Source organism: Myzus persicae, unplaced genomic scaffold (genome assembly GCF_001856785.1).
Source record: "Myzus persicae strain clone G006 unplaced genomic scaffold, MPER_G0061.0, whole genome shotgun sequence".
Lineage (NCBI taxonomy): Eukaryota > Metazoa > Arthropoda > Insecta > Hemiptera > Aphididae > Myzus > Myzus persicae.
The window spans coordinates 57,706-80,833 of NW_019103900.1; the positions used below are offsets into that span (position 1 = coordinate 57,706).

Here is a 23,128-nt window from a genome sequence, read left to right on the forward strand (position 1 = left end):
AAGCAAAAGTGGTCTGATACTGTCAAGGTCCTGGCTAATCGGAACAAGTACTTTTTATACTTAACTGAATATTATAATTGTCATTAAATATCTTTAATATGTTACTTTATTATACACTGCTATATCGTTGGCAATCTATAATATCTTACGTCGTGTACTTGTTCATGATTATTATGATATAGTTGGTGATTATGACAGTATACAAATCTAAAATCTAAGTATATAATCAATCAATGATTCTTAATTTATTAAATTCCAAACAAAATCTGCAAAGAAAATTTGAGGAATCAAAAATATTGTGTTTTTGGGTGAAATGCACAGGCGAAATATCTATTAGCATGATGCTATATTTTGTTAGGAATTTAATAAACTAAGAATTATTGATTGATTCTATAAAAATACCTACCTATATAGTATATATAAGAAAAATCACATATTAATATCGGTTTGAATTTCTATAATGATAAACAACACATTACCCAAAAACATTTCTATGTTAATAAAATAAATAATAATCTGTAAACACTGCCCAAGTAACAGGTTGGGCTGGGTATCTTAATATTATTAATATACACTCGTTGTATTTACGGAGTTAGGCGTTAGCTATGGTTTAGTGACGCCATTCGAGGTTTTTTTTATGGGGGTGTCGACATTTAAGCGGGCCAATTTTTTTAATCGTCAGCCGACTTTTTCTCCAGTACAGTAAATACATATTATGTGTATTTTATGTATGCGAGGGGTTTTAAAGTTATGTATTGGATATTTCAATGAGTTCTAAAAGTTTTAAGTCGGAAATAACTGCGTTCGTGCTTATTATGGCATACATACCAACAACACCTAAATCTATAAATAATCAAATGTTCATTACCTCCAAAACACGATATTGTGGGCATCATGATTTAACTCCTATAATATGCATCGGCCGTCGTCGCGTTTGTAGATTTCATACGGCAGGCTCGTATAAGACAGCGGTGCCAAAGTATATCCCTACGTTCCCCCTCCCTCTAAAAGTCTAAAGGGTACCCCCGATCTAGACCGCACTATACAATATTACAAAATATGACAGTGTGTATAGGATCATCGCTGCAGGAAGTATAACAACGTCTACGATGCGTTCAAAAACACATTTTCTCTCACTTTGAATAATATTTGGATCGCGTCGTTAGGGTCTGTTCTACCGTATTATTAATCTCTACCGACATCTATCGCGTGAGCTTGTGAGATCGATGTGTACATTATTGTAAAATATACTAAATATTATAATATATTATTATTACGTTTGCAGTAGGAGGTACGTGTGTGTACGATGCGCGAATCATACAATCCGCAATAGGTGTACGTATGTGAGTGTGCTGTACGACATTCGCATTTAAACACTTTACCTACCCGTCGCACACTGCACCATATCGGCTCGCCTAAACGTCGGATTAGTGTATAGGTGCCGCGCATAAATTAAACGTCGGGTTACGCATATACGTTCAGTGGCGGCCGGACGACGATTTTAAAGAACCTCTACTCGTGCTTTATTCGGATGTACACACTTTAATGCCTCTATAACACGATATTTTAATATTATATCGAACGCATGCTAAGTAGGCATAATCCGAATAGAGGAGTATATAGTGTAGTAGGTATATACACTAACCCAGAATCATTTTATCAGACTATTATATTATTATAATCTGGTTGCACGTATATATAATAATATATACGCTCGCGCCAGGTCTTAATCCAGATTTATTTCTTTGGCGAATTATTTCGGTTTCCGAGTTAATCCGATTTCCAAACAAGCCGGATTTTTATCATAATCCGTATATATATATAATATTATTCTAAGTAATTTAAGCAGTTGTAGTATACCCATTGTCCTAGCCTATTATAATAGTTCCGTGGAGCCATTGTTACGATACTTCTTCGTATTTCTTAACATTACGATTTTACAGCTCAACAACACTAATAAAATAAATAAATACAAATTCTGTTTATTATTGTATACGTTGCGTGTATAATTGCAGTATATTTTCACTCAACAATCTTATTTTTATTACGATTTTACACGTTAGTATTCATCATGATAACAATATAATATTAGTCAAGACAATCCCTGTTTTATGCAATATTATATTATATAGGTAATGCGAAATTAAAAATATCGTTTCTTAAAAATGACCATTCTTCTAGCATTGCAAATACTTAAGTTGGTAGGTACTGGAAACGTATCTGTTATATTATTACGTTAATCATAATATGGGGTACTTACTATGACTTTATAATACTCATATCAATAATAGTAATCAGTAAGTACACAATATATTATGCAATACCGTTAAGTGTTCTTAAAATGTGTATTTTTACTTGTACGCATTATTGTTTTCCAGTAAATAAAAAAATCAAATGCATTGTATGGAGTGAATTTAAAAAATACCTATCTACTCGTTGTTAGTACGTAGTGATTTATTTTTTAAACCATACGAGCTTTACATTTAAATCCCGCACAACATCATCGGACTCATTTTTCCACATTGTGGTTTCAATAGTTTTAAAGGATGTGGAATCTATATATACCTATAATTACGATTAATGCTTATTGTCCGATTCGTATTTGTTGTTATACGGATTGATAATGTAATATACGTAATACCATGTGTTGTATATGGCAGCTGCAACCGCCATCGGAACACGGTTATTGCCTCGATGATTTTTACAGTTTTTCCCGCTGTACACGTTCGAGTTTGATTTTTCTGGATTTCTTTATTATCGACAATCGTTTTTATAGTACATATTCGAGTAAAAAAAAAAAATTTTAAATAATCACCGTTACTGAATCGGTTTCCATTGTTTGAACCATTGGCTGCTTACGTGCGTATTATAATATACCTACCTACCTTGTTCGGAGTTTTTCATTTAGAGATTTTCCGTTTTTTCTCGTTAATTTCCCTGGATCATCGTACAATGATTTGGTTACGATAACTTCGTTAAGAAACATCATAATGAAGGTTTTTCTCAACGCCAACGTCGTGGGGTCATGAATCCTATATATACGCCTTTATACGACGGATAGAGTTATTACGCATGTCTCATTAACATAACTCTATATATAGGACTAGCGATATAATACTCAGTCACATGGTGTCACAGAAATTATTGGGTAGGTTAGGCTGTCACCTTTATTTCATTGATATTGATAAATGATAATATTTCAAATTTACCGTAATGAAATATAATAAGAACCTCATGATGCTCGCATGCACATGTCGTTTCGGTTCTATATAGTTGTGTGGTCTTCGCAGACTTTTCGAATGACTCTATCCTTTGCAGTATATGATCTAAGGAAATATCCCTAAGGAATGTGCAACAGCCACCGTAAACAACAATATTATGCGATATCCCCCGTGACAATCATCGTTCGCAGTGATTGTGAAAATCGAGAAAACACCGATAATGGCGCTCGCCAATTTCACTCCATTTTCCGTCGCCGTCCGAGAGGAGGTACTTACTCTTTCCGTACGTTTGACACGCCGAGTGATGAGTATACCTCTCCGTATTAAAAACACATATTGTAAATCGCAGTACAAAGAAATGGCGGAACGACAAGCCGCGAATAGAGCACAAACGGATACGCGTGGTGGATACCGCGATATTATGTATAGGTAGGCAAATTTACAATATAGTAATAATAATATTACGTTCGACCGTGGCGAACTGCAATTGTCCGCGAATAACGTAGTAGTTGCAGTACAACATTATAATTTATAACAATAGTTGTATAATAATAATATATTGCATTATGGCGTGCGAACGAGAAAAAAATATATAAATAAGCCACATCGGATTAGTTGACGACTGTTTTTGTTATTTTTCCACGACCGCCTCCCGCAAATTATATTACATACTATTATACACCTATAATATTGCGTATCGTAAAAATAATGTAATAATAAGCGGTAATACTGTAATAGTGCCCGCTGGTCTTCGCGAAGGAAGAAAAACCCCTTCGATCGGCTTGATACTGAAAAAATAATATTATAACCATGCAACAACGATTTTCCGTAAAAACTAGTCTCAAATCCATCAAAACCAGAGACCGTGTCTCTATTGGGGGCGGTGGTCGTTATTGCTGAAATTATTATTACCTGTATGTGATATAACAAGAACAACATTTTTTTTGGATTTATATTACAATACCATTTTTGTCCTCACCAGTTATCACGTAGTTCTGATATAAAACTTATGAATAACTATTATACCAATGCTATTATATATCAATAATTAATAATATAAAATACCTTCATACTAATAAAAGTGTATTCCTGTATCCACTGCTGTATCTTAATGATGTTACAGAAATGCAATGTATCATTTTAAACTGCTTCGGTAGTTGGGAATTGGATAAGCTATTTCATTACGGTTTTCGTCCAAATATCGAGTAATCGTCAGATGAGATTTAATTAAAAAATGTACACATTTGACTGGAAATGGTCGACAGGCGTACGTTTTTATTCTACTATTATTTAATATTCACATTACTAACTGTACAACTACTGGTAACTTCGCCGATGACAAGGCACTTCTAACACTATACTGGATTCAAACTTCATCCGAAATCACCTAAATCTTTTATAAATCTGGTATAAAGAACGGGGGGTTAAAGTTAACAAAACAAAATCCATTCACTGCACGCCCACACTCCGACAAGCTGCTACCTTAACCGCCTGGCACCTACCGCTGCTACTTGCCTAAAACGTTCGTTTCTTAGGTCTATACACTTAGACCATCGGTTAATCTAAGTAACTCATATCCACACCAAAGAACTTGCCTTAAACAATCACAAACGTTACCCCAGCACGTTTTTTGCTTGTGTGGCAAAAACTACGATCGTACAAATTTGAAAAATGATCATACAAATTCATACTAATTGCATACTAAATATTGGTAAAAAAAAAAAAAAAAATGAAAATCGTATGTGGGGGTGCTGGGGTAACGTTCGTTAGACAATCGGTCTAGTCAATTACGTTTAATTTTAATAACTAAACAAGTAAATCTCAAAAATTAATTTCTACTACACAAATTCACAAAATAAAAGTTTTAAACTAATAACATGTCATAAAATTCCATCAATGGATGGCCACTTCGCATAAGCTCCCTTTCTGCAATGTTGTAAATTTTTTTATTATTTTTTTTTTTATTATAAAGTTATAAATTTACAAAATTACTTGTGCTTATTGTAAAAAAAATTCTTTTACAAATCGTACAAATACTAGGTTAAAAAAAATGTATATTCACATGTTACAATTAAACTTATTGGGCCTCTGCATTTCTGTTTAAAGACTAGGTACTAATCACGAGATAAAAAACGTTCCCTCCGATGTACACACGATTGTAGCTTACGTGAAAATACAATCGATTTTTGTTGTGTTTTTTTTTTAAATTATTAGACTAACCGTTCTATTAGCGAGAACTGTCTATTTGACATAATAGGCGTTAATGACTCGTCGACAGTCTTTAAACGGAATAGCGTGAAGAACGAGCACATATTATACGTACACATTATAATTTATAGGCGTATTACAGAAGAACAATGCTGGTATATATTTTATGCATCGAAAAAATTCACTTTTGATGGGTATACGGTATGTAGATTAGGCGTACCTACACTGCTTGGTCATGTCAGAAAATAATAATTTCATGGTTCGGGTTCATGTATAGTATAAAGTATAGTAGACGCACGTGCAGAGGCGATGATGACGGCGACGCACGGGGTGTTACATTTTTATCACATAATTCTAGGTTAGGAACCCTCACTATTCCTTAACATACAATATTATAATGTTAAAGTCGATAAATTTAACGGAATGAACACACGACCCGATGGAAAATAGAAAATCACCATCCCGAGCCGTATACTGTTACGATAATTTACAAAACGTCAAAACGGCGTTTATATATATATATATACGCGGCGGCAGCGGTCGTCTCGCTCACTGCGTTACAGCTGCAGCAGCTAAAGAAAAAAGGGTTTAAAATTTAAGTGTGTATACGCGGCAAACTGACAATAAATTCGTGAGCGTCTGCCCGTGCCCGTCACCGTAATGTAATTTCATTGCATATTTATTGTAGTCGTCTGTCGATTGTCGTCGTCCATCGAACGGAGTCAAGTGACTGATGATACTCGTCGTGTGTCCGCATATACAATAAAATGTCATACCATTATATGCGCGTATATGGCTCCGCTGGTCCGGGGATATAATGTATATTATATTTAGTCATACGCCATAAATTGAATACACTCGCGGGATTATAAGAGACGATCGGGTCTGTCCTTTTTACCCCGTATTATTATATTATCATACAACCATAACATGGGAATTCATTTCGGTTCGAAGACGATAAATTGCATAAACTGCACCGGAGCACTGCAGAGCGTATGATATTGAATGTCAACCGCGCTCGACCTCCTCGTCGTACTTTTACACGCCACCGGTAAACGTTCGGTCTCTTCAAAGTGCACTATATACCACTCGAAAACGCGAACCGATATTACGTTTTAATATAATAATATACATCGTACGGAGACCCGAAAAGTTCCGCATAAACGAGAAATACAAATGCATTTTTCAATGGACTTTCGTGTACTCTCGCGCATTAAACGCATATTACATATTATTATCATCATTATAATACGATATTTACCATATTTTACTAGTATTTACGAGTCTAAATAATATACAGATAATAATAGTAATAATAATGATGTAATAAATTATATCGTACACGCGGCAGTCGTACGTTTTGGTTTCGGTCGTCCCGTCGGCGGCAGCACTGCAGGGGTGGTGCTGGTCGTGGGACAGACTGTGGTGGCGGGGGAGGGGGATGCCGCCGTAATCCGGATTAAGGGTGCTCCGGTGGAGGCGGCGGTGCGGGGTACGGTCGTTGCTATATTCCCGGCTAATCTCACCCCCGGCCTGCACACTCCACGCCGCGAACCGTTCGCAGTGGCACACAAAGTTTCACCCCGAACGGCACACGATAATCCCTCTGGTCTCCTTCCACCACCACTCACCCCCCGACTGCCACCATCGACTCTCCGCGTCCCCGTCGTCGACAATCCTCATCCCCCGCTGCCGGACGGGTTTTTCGACTCTCACACCGCGCGTGTGTGTGTAAACGCGGTCGCGCGTTAGTCTCGGTCGGTCAAACGGGCCGCGTGGTGTACTGTCGTCGTCGTCGTCGTCATCGCTGTTGTGCGGTGTACAGTGTACGTCGCGGCCGTCGTTGTCGTTTCGAGGACAACAGAAATACAATAATTGATACCGATATCGTCCGCGATCACGTGTGCTTTATTCGGACACCCAGAGAATCCGGACGAAATGCAAGAACAGCCGACGACATCACAGTCGGAGGAACTCGTCGCCGGTAAGACCAGCGCGTTTCGTTTTACATTATTTTGTACATTGTATTTATTTTTTTATTCCATTTGACTTTTCACGTGTCATTTCAACCCGAAAAATCCGAGAAATTTCGGATTACAATACATTTTGAGGCACCAAAAGTTGGTTTTGCTTATGACAAAATATGTCATTGTTAATTTTCGGAGAATTTGTTTGTTAGTTACTTGTGGATGGGTACTTAAACTTCAAAAATAATCTAGCGTTTCCAAAGACATCGGCGCCTCTGACAGTTTTTATAACACGATAATATTATATAGATACGCTTATAGAACGCGTGTATAGAACTTTCCAGCGGCAACAAGTGTGCCACGGAGATGTGTTTTCGCCGCTGATTAACGAAACTCCTTCGCATCCACCTCCTCGACGCGACATTGATATGAAATTTATACGATTACCTTATACAGAATGGTTTACCGGGCATTTACAGCTATCATGTTTTCTTTTAACACCTAACAAATTTGTTCATATTCTGACTTTAGGAAACCATGTTTTTAAGTATATATATATATATAGAATGCAATTATTTAAGTGGTGACGTAGTGTCCTGTGGTGGCGATATAAATTACGAACAATTAAATTACAGTCAACTTTTATATTCAGTAAATGATTTAAAAAGAATTTGATGTAGGTGCAATGTAATCAATTGAAATCGAAGCGACCAGCCTTCGAATAAAATTGGATATATATTATGTACTAACAATAATAGCCCATAATGATGTATCGATTTAATGATGATTTGAAAATTAAAGTAATTAAAATATTAATACTCTATACAGTATTACTTACATAACTTCATAGTTACTTGAAAGTTACTTGATAGTTACTTCATAACTTATTTTATGAAAATCCATTATTAGGAATGAGGGTTATTATCTTTAGCACATAACTTTTGAAATCTTAGATATATACTCATTTGAATTTCAATTTTGACTCAAAATAAATTTAAAAAACATCTTCTTAAGATATATTGTAAAATCTAAGCAATTATTTAATAATATGGTAGGTACATGTAAGTAGACAAAAAAATTCCAAAAACCCAGATTATTATTTTAAGGTAAAAATAGGTGTGCATAATGGGGGCAAATCACTCTGTCTAACGTATCCGTCTGAATTCACATTTTCTTACATACAAATCCATTCCTCGGTTATGTTGTAAATATACGAGCAATATTTACAAATTAAAAATAATATTAATATTATGTTAATCGGTCTCGTTTGATGAAGTATCTATATAATATACATCATGACTGAAATATTGAATGTCGATCCTCAGAATCTGTTTACCCCGGGTCCGTTTTAATAGGTAATACTCTGCTAATTCGATAATATTATAGGTACCTAATAAAATGTTAAACATTAAAATATCTCGTTTTTAGTTTAATACGGAATACAGAATTATCTACACGGTGTGTATTATAAAATAATATTATAGTCGGTAGGAAGTAGATAACACTAACAGCTTTATCCAAAACCCACATAATACAATCGCAAATAATATATAATCAATTATTATTTTATATTCATATATTGTAACAATACTCTGCTAAATATCCGTAGTTTATTCTGTATTTTAGTTTGATGATAAAAAACCAAGGAAAGCAAAACGACGATTTGCAAACAGATTTTTTTGTATTGCTATTGTATATCATAGGTATATATTTTATTTTATACTACACTTGTGGTGTGTAATAATATATTATATTTCTATTGTTTTTTTCTATATGGTGTGTATTTTTGGTACCTATACATAGGTAATAAAATTCAAGTAGTAATACGATATACATGGTTTTGAGCTATCGATTTGGAATTTATCCAAGTTGAACAACTGTCGTGTAATTTTGTATGCATTATACGTATATAATATGTGTGTGACTCGTCGTCTAGTTACGAGTAATTATAACAAATTTAATATTATGTAACCGTACATATAGATCCTCGCAAGTCACAATAAATGTATAATATATGTATATCGATGACGAGGATTTAGTTTCGAGAATCTAAAAATTGCAAATAATTTTAAGACGGTCGTACAAAATCAATTGTTGTTACTCGTCCAAAATTTCGTGTGAAATAAATTCTGCATTTTTTATGAGAAAAAAAAACAACATTAAATCTGACCCTGTTTCATGTTATACTTGAAATAAACGAAGATTAAATGGACGACTGAGCACAATTTCATGCATAAAGTGATTTTTATTATATTTTTAATTTCAAAAATAAATCGTTTTGATGATAAATTGGGTTTTATCCAAATCTCATGAAAATTTTTTTCGCAATCGCGTACTCCGTTCAATAGTTCCTGCTGGGGGACACTGACGCTTCTGTTTTGGCAACGAATGAATACGTGAGTTATTTTCATACAGACGTCCGATCGTTCACAGCAATTTTACGCTGAAAAATACTTCCGAAAATTATAAATTTATATCTGTGGGTGACACATTATTATTTATTACTGTTCGACCATAAGACACAACTTTAAAAAGCACCAATGTCAATTTTGTTTTCGACGCATTCATCGCAGTGTTATCACTATTTCAGAACGTAATAAATAAAATTCATAACGCCTTAAACTACCATAAAACTATACTGCAGCATATTAGTAAAATTATATTTCAAGGTAACTATAGTATGTGCATCTATGTATATCAAAATAATAAGTGACACGTGTATGCACATTCATATGCAGGACATCCCATATCATATTATGTATATAGGAAATATTAATATGGAGGAAAATGATTAATTAGTCATCGAGAAATTCGTCCTTTTAATTTTGGGCCATAATTCGGCATATGTTCAGCATAATACGACAAAAAAAATGCATAATCGTTATATGTTTTATTATAACCAAAAGGAAATGGTGAAAGATTAATAACACTGCACAATTATTTCGTGTAGACATTACACAAGATTTCTATAAATTGCACGAAAACACTGCGTGAAACTAAGATATATCGGATTCGTATATATTGCGTGCCTATGTATATGCAATATCATATACCTTTCACTCAGACATTTATATATATATATTTTAATATGTTTAACCAACCGTCATAAAAACTAGAGAATCGTCCGTGTACACGGAAAAGTATTACTCGACTCGAACAAAAGGACGGACGATATTAAAAGCCCCAAAAGCCGGATAAAGCTAAATGCTCGGGGAAAGCCTGAAAGCCGTGCCTTGGTGTAGCTTAAATAGATGTGGTCTTGCTGACCGAAGGGATTAAGCTCATCCACCCCCGAGAAGAGAGGTCTTACGGGCCCGCTGAACGTTTCCCCACGGGAGAATATTATCCCTTTGACTTGCCCCCACCCCCACCCACCCCACCCCATCATTTCTAGACATTCCTCCCTTGCTGCCACACCATCGTCCCACATTATATAAGACATACAGCTCGTTTGACAAACGCCAAACCCCACATATTGTTTTGCGAGGACAACGGGATGGAAATAAAGGATATGCGAAATCGGTATATTTGAAATTGATTTCTATCTGACAGACGACGTCGCATAACAAAAATATAGAACATTCAAAGACCACGGTTGCATGCAAGAAAATATACGTACTCCAACGTATTATGTATAAAATAAGTATGTCTATAATATTCTATATAAGTTGTAATAATATTGCAACCGAGCGGTTAAGTTTGATATTCACTATTTACATGACGTATTCTTACATACGGGAAATAGAAAAAAATAATACATTACATAGTATGTCATTTGAATATTGAAACTTCAATTTATAATAAACGAAAATCAAAAATAAACTATGATAATACTATACTTAACTTAATTTCTAATCACCAATGAAATATAAATTATCATTAAAAAATAGTGAAGTTTTTTATTTAATGTACCCATAAAGGTGCATAATATATTTTAATAGTAAATTGTAATCAGTCGAAAATATAAATGCGTTTTGTATATTATAGGTACTAATTAAGTCAGGCATACTTATTTGTTGGTGTTATAAAATAAAAATAATATATAAATACAAATATGCATAAGTACCTTATCGATTTCAAATATAATAATTCGATTTTTGGAAAATTAAAATTAAGAAAATATATTTGATTTTTAACGAATGTGAGATTTATTTATAGTGCGTTCGCCGAAAAGGACCATTAGTTTTGAATTGTCCAACATGTTGCGTTTTTTCGGCTTTTGTGATTTGAATAATATTCCGTTTAAAATCTACCTACCTAGATAAGCATAAAACATTCGACATTCAGCATTTTACGGGAATGTTATGAAAATGAATTGCAAAAAATATTATTCATTTTAATATTTCTTTTACTAGTCACGTAGTTGCAGTAAGATTTTTTTGAACGTAATTTATATTTTATCTTTAAGACATCACCGTGTTATTTAATGTCAGTAAATCAATGTAGATAAATAGCACTAGCAGCTGTTTAATTTTAATTTAAAACTGAGGTACATACAGTTTTCTTTAAATAATATGATGAATTCGAAAAAAACTAACGTATGCTAACCATTATTTTTTATTTTTTTTTGAACTCAGTCTACGAAACGATCAAACTAACTAAAGTTTCGTTAAATGTTCCGACTTCCAAAGTACTTATAGCACAAATATTCAATACATTTTGTCGATCATGCCCCATGTGGACACATTCGCGCGAATGCAAGAGTTAAATGATAGGTACCACGTTTCCGTTCAACTATGGTTCAGTTCAAAGGTAAATAGATTCCATGGATCCCGGTTGAAATCGCTGCTGCAGTTTTGTTTGATCGACTAATGAAAAACTACACTCCGATTTCAAGCATGATGTCGTTCCGGTAATCTCTAGCCGTCGCCGGGCAGATACTGCGGCAGTCGGTCTTCTGCGTGCATTTTTGATGTGAAAATTCTGCGAGGACTGTATTATAGACAAATGTCTTTTTTTTGGACACATATACTTATTGTGCGTGGTGCAGGGCCACGAGAGATGAGAAAAACACGGGGCGACGTTGAAAGCTTTTGATTGAGAGTGAAGGACGACGACACTCGATAGCTGGAGGGGTGAGGAGCAAATCGAAGAAAGAGGACGGTGAGAGAGTGATCGAGTCGTGAGTGAGTGAGCGAGAGAGAGAAAAAAACTAAAATAAAATATTACCGAAATCCGTTTAGGCACGGGGCAAAGCTCAGCCGTTCGCTGTGGTTGCATGCAAATGGAGTGTCATCAAAGGATTATGGATTTCCAGAAACAAAAACAGACGCAGAAGCAACATTAACCGAATATAAAACCGTAGAAACGTCGCCGTGTATACGTATACCGAAATACACGCGGCGGCGGTGTGTCTGCTCGCCTCTCTCCCGCTTATATATATATATAGCTCTCGCGATTCCCGTTACACACACACACACACACACACACACACACACACAGACTATACTCGGCAAAGAGCCGATCTGAGTAAAAGGATTTCGTCAGGACGTGGAGTCTATATATACCCAAACCTCTGCTAACGAGATTATACAATACAAATACTGTTGCATACGTAATAATCGCCTTCGAGAAAACCTTTTAGAGAGAAGGGAAAAGGCCAGCGTGTGGTGCGCATGCGAGGTTTTGTGCGTGTGTACGTGTATACACATAATGCATGTACACGTCGTGCGTGTGTATACCGAATTACTGGTGACGTGGCAGGGGTGGCGGTAAAAATAAATAAACTAAGACGGCCTTTGCAGCATCGACGCGGCGGCGGTGAGAGAGGGGCGCGCGACCCACTCTCGGTGCAGCGGCAATCGGTATAAGATCAGACCCGATCAGGAGGACCCGGGTGGGTGGATGCTTGCGGATAACGGTGTGTGTGTGTGTGTGTGTGTGTGTGTGTGTGTGTGTGTGTGTGTTGCCTGTCGCGTTTTCATTTCAATATATAGTCTCACTCGGATTTAGCAAAGGCCGACCGATGCGTGGATTAAATGGGATTTTGTCAGACAAACGTGGCGTATAATATAGTGTATATACATAGGTAGGTGATTTCTACTGTAATATGTACAATCGGCCGGGTGTGAGAAGAGGGAGGGGTGGAACCATCCTTAATGAACTACTCGCCGGTGCTACGTTTAATAGTTTTGTACGCAATATACTACGTAACAGTATACTATACAGACTATATAGTATAATATTATATTATAATTATTGCGTACTCGCGTTTAGGTATGTTGATTATGATGACGAGTTATTGGACGCTCGCGGAGCTAGCGACAGACTTTTGACGACAACTAAGCTAATAATTCCTTCGTCGTAAACTCTTAATGCAGTACAGTATTTTGCTTTGCCGACAATATGATAATATCGCACACGCACGCGAGTATCTAGAAACCTAGGATGGGGGCTGATTTTTTTAAGAAAAAATACTGTTATAATTGTAGTTAATTTATAGTTAATAGATTATATATAACAATACTAAAGTTTTATGGAATCATCAAATATTTAGCATTAATAATACAAAATTTCCAAAGCCGTAGCTCAAACATCTTCCCGAGTATAGGTACATTTGTAAAATCTGCACCACTTAATTTTAGTAATATCATCAACTGCTCCACTGCAGTTTCAAATAGGCAATGTACGAATGTGCTTGTAATTTAAATTCAAATTTCACTCGTCACGGCGAAAACTTGCATTCTTATTGTAATTATTATTATAAATATTGTAATTTATTATAAACTATAATGTCTACTGCACTTTACCGGTCAGTAAGTCATGAGTCGTTCGGTTGACCAATAGGAATATATTTTCCGTTGACCAAAATATGTGATTAAAAAAAATATTGCATGCAAAAATAACTTCGGGGTAAATAATTCCGCGTTATAAAATACATGGTAATACTAGACTTTCTTATTCCTGTGTAGTTATTTTTCCTAATAAGACGTCATTGCAGTTTTTACTTCAGGTGAGCTCAACATGGTCAACTTTACAGAATTTTAAGAGAAATGAAAAAGAAAAGTAAAAATTTATCTGTAATATTTAGTAAACACGTACCTAGTATAGTTAAAAGGAAAATTACGGCAATAATAATGTTGTTTTAGGCATTATAGAAATATAGAAAAATTATGCAACTGATTTTATACTTTCAAATTGAATTGCATCAGCTAAAAAATGTTTAAATGTGTCACGTCCTTAATTAGTTATAAATCTATATAGGCTATCCGACGAGTTCCGACACTTTGTCAGAATATTTCTTTTTTTTTCCAGTAAACCCCCATTTATGTTGTATTGTTATACATCCATTTCAGTAATAATTATATAGTCCCGGTTACCTGTAAATTGTAACTCTAAAAAGTAAATTTATTATAGTACATCTGTGCTACTCGTGTCGTTACACTTAGGTAATTGTATAATTGTAAAAAATGATAAGAAAAAAAAATTGAATACAAAATGTTCAATTATATGTTTCCATTACTCATTAGAGGGGAAAATCTTTTGACAGAAACTTGAAACTGCTGAAGCGTTAAATACCGTGTACAATTAAATTCAAAATTGCATTTTTCATTATGTTATTAAAATCATTCGATGTTAAGACGTTTGCCGAAAATTAAAATAAATTCATTAATCATTTTTAATACTTTTGATTTACCACGAAGTTTTATTAAAATAATTCAAAATCGATTTACTTTAGCAAAATCTGATTACTCGTGTCTCCGCTATATTGTTGATAGTATACAGTTTAAGCAATATGTATATAAAAACAGTTTTCAATTATTAAAAATCTCCAGAGTATTAACATGATATTTCACTTGAAATATTACTAAAAAAAAAAAAAAAACGAAATAATGATTACAATAAAACCGTGCACTTGATATTGTACGTACCTATACACTAAGACAACAATGTACCTACCAATGTACAAAAAAGTAAAAAATTCGGCCGATTAAAATATGATTTCTCGGTGTTAATAATTTAATATAATTTTTCATTATCTGTCCCGCCGCAGTGTTAGATAATAGTGTGTACTCCTCTATGCGACGGAAAAGAATTATAAGAAGACGGCAAAAAACTTCAATCAAAACCGATTTTCTTAGTATTTTCCATTTCAACACGTACGCATAATACACACGCGCGGTTAGTAGCGGTTGGTAGTCGCGGCCAGAGTAGGGTACATACCGCACCGGAAACGAATTATACCGCGGCAGCATCGATATATTATGTTATATTGTTCTATAGCTGCAGTCGGAACAATTAAAACGATAGCAATAAGTATAGACGTATACATCGTCGGAATGCTAATCACCGTTGTACATGACGACGACGACGACTAAAAATTGGAATTAAATATATACCTATAACTATTATATTATACAACTGCAGAACGCCTTGTATTTTAACGAAATCACTCAAAAGTATAACATGAAAACCTATTCTCTAGCGTGTAAACCGCGACCCACGCTCCCCTCCCCCGCCCCCGCCCCCGCGTGCGTTTACGTGATTAACCGGCGAGGCTAATACCTCATAATAATATATCGTTATTATTAGGTATGACAAGTGTTTTATGGAGAACCGCTGCGCCGAAAATCTCGTCGAACAATACCCGCCGCCGCCGTCGAGACGGCTATTAGATCGGAACGCCGCCGCCGACTGAGGATAATTCGGAATTCGTATCGGCGGAAAAAAAACGCGTTTATTTCAATTTTCCAGGAATGCGCGTGGGCACCCGCTTCCCGACACCCCTCCCCCCCCATGCGTACGATCCGTAAAAATAGTGTTACAATAATAATAATAAATAATACCGAATATGCAGCAGTGTGTCGCGGGTAAATGCGTAAATTATTAGTCGCTTTTCCAGACCATCCGGAACGCGATGGCCAGGAATGCGCGTGCAGTACACGCATTATATTATTATTATTATTATTATTATTATTATTATTATTATTATTATTATTATTGTAATATCGTCGTTGTTGTTGAATCTGTGTGTACTTACGAGCGGCGGCTACCTATGTGCATCAAGAAGGTCGACGCCGAATCTCTCACCTTGGCGTTCCTGCGTCTCGTGACCGTGAAAATGTCCGGTACGAAAACGGGCCGCTCGGAAAACGCCGACGCCGAATTAAGGACGACCAAGGCGGCGGCGGCGGCGGCGGGAAATCGTCGTCATTCCGACGAGTCGTATTGCGGAACTGCGCGTGTCATCGGCGATGGAATTTTTCGGCAGCGGCACATCGTCGCGGGTTTTCGTGTTTTCTTCTCCCCCGCGCCGCCGCTCGCGTGGGAGAGTGTGTGCCTCATATGACGAACGACGATCGTAATAATAATAATATTATTATCGCTCGACGACTGTCGAGTAATAATAATAATATTGTTTTAACGATAATAATATACCCAATAGTTGTTATCGGTCGTCGGCGTCGTCGTCTGCACGTGAAAATCGTTTTCTTCCTACAGCCGGATCGACGACGAAAAACGTCTCGAACAGCATAATAATAAGTAAATCGTCACGTTGACGTGTTAACACTATATATGTATACATAAAATACAAAACCGTTTTATGTTTTCCATATTATTATTATTATTATTATTGTGTAGAGCCAAATCAACTCGGTATATGATGATTTTCACGCACTTATCCACTTTATAAAATATGTGATGTTGAGTCATTTCGTTGATCAATTCAATTTCCAAGTTTTTAATCGAGGAACAATATATTGTTTACAACTAATATATGTTCTTCGTATTGCTTTTTACGAACTTAGCCATTATAATATAATACTTCACTTGAAAATAATATATTGATAAAAATTAACTATAAAGTTAGTAATAATGTCGATAAGCTACTCTGATGATATTGAGGTGAGCCAATATTGCTCAACAGTTAAAATAAATTATCACAATTAAATGCATAAGTAATAAAATATCTAAAAAAAACAATCAACGGTTATACGTAGGTGTCGGCTTAAGTAGTTTTTATAAAATTAAAATTCCCAGGTAAATCATTTACTACTGTTTTTAGTATAATCTTCTGCAGTTTTGCATATTATAAAACACGAATGATAAATATTTAGTTACCTCAGTCATGTAATTCTTAAGTAGGATTTTGAATTTTAATATTTTAAGACGAAACAATGTTATCGTCAGTGGTTTTCAAAAGAGATCTAACCATGAGAAAATACACGTTACCAACTTACAAGTGCGCTTAAATTAAAAAAATAATAATTAAAAAAAATCAACCAAATATTAATCTAGTTTCAAATTGTATTAAATTAATCTAAACTATTTACACGATATATGCGTATAATAAAATGGCATAATTTTGAACAACATTATATTTGACGACTTTCTACGATTTTAATATTTTAACGTACCACCATTGATTATAAATACTAGTGTACTAGTACCACGTAGGTGGGTATTTGCTTACCATAAAGTATGAATTTATCATGACGTATAATAATGCAACTATAAATAATTAAATGATTAAACAAAATAATTAATTGTATAAATTAAAATCTTATATTCTAACGTCAGACACCAAACCTTTCCGCTGCCTCTACTTGAGTATTACAATATTATAATTATGGCCTCAAAGCTTTAATCAATGACGTACGTCACAATATTGTCCGGCAAATCGAATTTATAATATTTCTATGGTGGTAATATTATTTTCTCTGCCACAACAACAACAATAATATAGTGTGTAATAATTAATATTTTACGATCTGCGTGTGAGGATTCCCACCGAATGTTAAATAATTAAACCAAAAAAAATAAAAATAAATATTTTAAGTGACATATGCCCGGGTCGCGACGGTGTCGGCGGCATGTCTAAATACGTGCCATATCGAAAACGACGAATAATACGTATATACACCGCAAAACATATTATTCGTTGTTTTTCATTTCGTTCTTAATATATTATTGTGTGTAATTTAATTTTTCTAATATTATGCAAAAATGTTGATGGGAAACCGGAGTTTTCAGCGTGTTCTCATTCCGGAATGTAATTCGATATTAAAGTGTTATACTTATTATGAATTCCATACTGGCCATTCCGAAACTAAGCTCGATTAAACCCGGCGGAGTATAATATCATAACGCAATAAAAACGGATTGAAATTACAATAAATTACAATATTAACGTTTGAGATTATCACATTTCGCACGGTTAACCGGTATTTATTAATATATAAATATATATTTTTCAAGTGATTACATAATACATTGTATATTTCTTATTATTAATATCGACTCTTAGAAACGATTAACTCGGAATTTTAATATAATTATCAAATACCAACTGATCTGAATATTTTAATAATAATACAACATATTATGATATAATACTTAACTGTTTTGAATCATTGCGCTTTTTGCAAGGGGAGTGTATTAAACTGGAGTGTGCACAATATGATATTAATTTTTCGTGACCCTTTCGTATAGATTAGCAGGCGTACCTAAAATGATTTTGCTAAGATTTTATTTTTTTCGGTTGTATAGCTTTTAAAATTTGATTGTGTAAAATATGTAGTTGTCTACCTATTATTATTGAATTGATAGTTTGATACGAAAATTACAACATATTAAATTAAAATAAAGCCGGACGAAGGGACTATACAGGGATAATTCAGTGCGGTGACATTTATTAATTGTAAAATTAAATTCAGATTTGCCTCGATTTACACGAGATCTCTGAATCAATTCCCTTTTAATCTCGATAATCTACAGCAGTAGGGTCGGAAAACAGGGATGGGTGGGGGTAAGAATACGGAGTCTAGAGCGAAATCTGTTGTAAAACAATTTCGATACTATATCGGTCTGTTATATTAATCATATTAATCTTAACTTAATGCAGCTCGTGATTTGTTACATAACTCCGTACCATTATAATGTATGGGTAGACCCACCGTCGAGCCTAAGGTTTTGGTGTCGGACTAACACCAAAGCGCGTAACAGTGTATAATTATGCAATAAACATGTAACTAATCAAAAACTTTTGTTTTTTCAACAAATTTTATCTGCCGATTATACTCGAGACAAAAACACTGCCATCGCCATAATATAGAGCAATGCATAATATTAATATTATTTAGTTATTATAATTACTAGTACGACTCAGCTATATCGTTACTATATCATACCACGCGCAATAAAGGTATATACAGTTTAATAGTATATTATTATACTATTCAGAGCCATAGACTCAGTTGGAGCGGGGGAGTGTAAGGAGTTACACCTTTACAAAACGCTCCTACTGCATGTAGCTAAATGTGTTTACAATCAATTAAAACTACTAACATATTTTAAGGAATTTTTACTCAATTTGATAAACCCCGCCCCCTCCCCATACTCAATTCCTGTCTATGGCAATAGTACTATTTCATATAATTGTATTACTATTAACATTCATATTTTTCGCGCATTATAACTTATTCGTATTACGCCCCTCGCACGACTTGCCTTGGATTTAAAGTGAAAGGGTTTCTCGTGATTTTTTTTCATCCCCTCCTCCGGTTTTTAATCTCCGTTCCCGGGAGTTTAACACAGCACGACCTTATGCAACTTACAAATACAGTGCCCACGGGCCGCTGGAGACGGTTAGGTTAGGTTATGATCGGGTGGTGTAGCGGTGGTGGTAGTGGTGGTACACGGGGAATTGTTTTAACAATGCAACCTTTTCTGTACACCACCCTCTCTGCCCGCCACAGACGTTTTGCGAGAACGTGTTAAACCTTCGGGGCCGCGGGGTGCAGAGAATTATTAGACACCCCTTCTTCCGGCACCCTACACATCCCTCACCCAAACTTTTCCACAACGTCCTGCACGCCAATCGTCCTACCTACTCGCTATACGCATCGCATATATTGTAGCGTCTCTCGATATGAATGGACAATAATCCTTAAAGGCTGTTCACTCACACACATACACATACCCGCTTGCGCGAGTTTAATCCCTCAGACTACAACTTATCTCTTTTCATCGCGGGATCGCACATTTTTTCTCTCTCCTGCAATCCGCCCCTCGCCGCCAGCGCAGTATATCGGTATATTTTTCTCGTATTTTTAATCCTTAGCACCACCGGCGCTCGTCGTGTACCGTAACATACCTAACTGGAGAGGTAATGCTCGCCGCAAAATTTGGTTTACATGTATATAGGCACCACGTGGGCTCGGGCCGTGTGCGTGTGTGTGCTCGGGATCAGTGGAATCGGTAGGATCAGAGTACTTAGCGACCTCTCTCACTCTCTCTCTCTCTCTTTCGCTTTCTCTCTCTGTCTCTCGATATATCCCCCCACCCTCTCTTACCTCGTTCCTGTAAACGGGCCCCAGTTAAGCCCTTTGTAGCCGCTTTAACCGGTCCCTCTCCGCTTCATCCCGCCCCGGTGTATACGTTTTAATAAGAACCCATCTCATCGCATAATTTCAAGATGCCTCTAACCTCTCCGTGCCTTTCCCTTCACCGTCGTCCGACACCAGTCCCGCCTACCAGCCGTTTCCTTTCTCTTTTCTGCAGCGCTTTTCACGTGTCTTCCTGCCAGTTTTCCTGAATAACTATACACAACATCGTCTATGTTTTCTGAGTTCAGGTAACCATAAATACGATTTAACGCCGATGATCGGCTTATGCACAGTGCTTTAAAATCAATCTCGAACAAAGTATACAGCGTGTATTAAATACACATATATAATATGGTATATGTATTATATAGGTACCTGCAACCTACGCGAATCGACAGTAGGTACAATGCGATGTGTATTTTATTTTATTTTTTCGCTAAGTATAATATCATAATAATATATCGTCGTTTCTATATTCGTTTAAAAACAAAGTTAGTAGTTACCTATATTCCTACAGATTATTCTCTGGAAAGGTTTTTCTATTTATCAAAACGAGTAATGATCGAATTGGGATTATTTCATACTAAAATATTATTACGACGATAGCATTTTGTGTACACATATGTCTGTGTCCAATCCGATTCAATATAATCTTGAATTACATCAGTTCAGATTTAAGCTTACCCAACTTTATGTTGTTCCATAAGACTATTGATAACAATTATTTTCAATAACATTGATCATATATATATTATACTTATCTGTGATCAAACGTCCATTATTCCGAAACAATCAATACAAAAAGTACGTTTTTATCCGATTTATCTTAATTTGAATAAGAAGATTTAGAACATCGATATAATATGAATATTGTACATAGTACTTATGCAAGATTAGATCTTTAATTCATTTTTTTAGAATGTCTACTCTAGTAAGTAAATATAATTATTTTAAAACGATATTCAGCATTGATTTAAATATTTTGCTCGAAATTCCGTTCATATAATTCATTCGTTTTGCTCAATTTACTGTAGAAATTATGCACATTTGTTGAAAATATTAACCTACCTAGACAAACAAAGTTTTTTTTTCGAGTTCAGACATTGTTTTTAAATCTAACCTATCATATTAGAGTTAAAGTTTGATTTTGTCGTACTTTATTATAATATAAATAATATACACCTGCAAATTAATCATATCGTGAATATGATATTGTTACATCATTTAATTTTTAAATATTTAAGATTTTATTTCGTCAGTGTCGATGAATAATATTATAATTGACTTTTTCAGACATCCTGTTATATTTCTATAGATAATCTGCAATAAATTGAATGCGCATTGTAACGAATTAAAACGAATTATTATTTTAAATGTCACAATAAACATCAACTTTAATATTGTATTTGAATATTGCGTAGATGTTGAGAAATACAAAACATGCAATTTACTGCCACGTTTTAGTAATATAAGTACCTAAATCAAACAATTTTAGACAGGTGTAAATCAAAAACAGTTATTTTTGAATTTTTATATTGTATTAATAATAGTTACAATTTCAACACTTTAATAATTATATATTAAAGATACCGCTCATTATTATGCGATTCTTTATCAAAGATAATGTACATTATTAATTGTTTTAAAATTTCTAAGTATAAATTAAAAAAAGTAGGCAAGTAAGAGTAATCGTTCTGTTGTGCACTTGTAAGACGTGTCGAGTGTACCTCGTAATCGAGTTGGGCACTATTAGTGATGTGTTAAATTTGAAATCAATGATGAATCATTCATTTGAATTGGATGTAAAAAACGATTCTGAGCAGAAACAGTCTGTTAGCCTACGTATATATATATTATTATTAACTTATAAGTATATTGTATTGTTATTATATTTTTATTTATTTTACTATTAGGAATACGATATAAATAAGCAATAACTTAAAATTAAATCTAAATATTTTTAAAATGTCATTGCGTATAGTAAATTATTATGAAATATGTAAAAAAGAAATAATTTTTATTTAAAATTGCATACAAATACAGTAAAATGTCACGGTGTCCCGTGTGGTAACTTTTTTATACAACCTAACTCTAAAATCATAAAATGATATAAACATTACTTCTGCATCAATGATCGAAATAGTGTGTAATTATAAAAATTAAAAGCTTAATATTCTCAACTCGAGCAGTTTTTGAAATCAAAAAATAATATAGGCTGAGAAATCATTTGTTTTAAATACATATAATAATAATGTGTCTATTTTTTACACAACATAGGTATAGTACGTAAATTAGGCACGTATAGTGAAACTTTAAGTATTCAAAGAAGGTATAATGTAAATATTTTTATTTTTTGATAGCGATAATATAGAATATTACAGTAAACTCTCGTTATGCGTTAAGA

The 23,128-nt window shown here is 34.6% G+C and overlaps 1 protein-coding gene across 3 annotated transcripts in view; it reads left to right on the forward strand.

Annotated features, from left to right (window-relative positions):
• The window catches only part of LOC111036101, an 87,671-nt gene that overhangs the window by 49,107 nt on the left and 15,436 nt on the right, over positions 1–23,128 (forward strand). Inside the window, exon 1 of one of the 3 annotated variants that reach the window (XM_022318002.1) lies at positions 7,190–7,413. The exons of the other annotated variants lie outside the window; for them this stretch is intronic. Within the exon in view, the coding sequence (XP_022173694.1) occupies positions 7,368–7,413 (46 nt within the window). The 5' untranslated portion in view covers positions 7,190–7,367. Of the gene's footprint in view, positions 1–7,189; positions 7,414–23,128 lie in introns of those variants that run through there. 3 annotated transcript variants of the gene reach the window in all.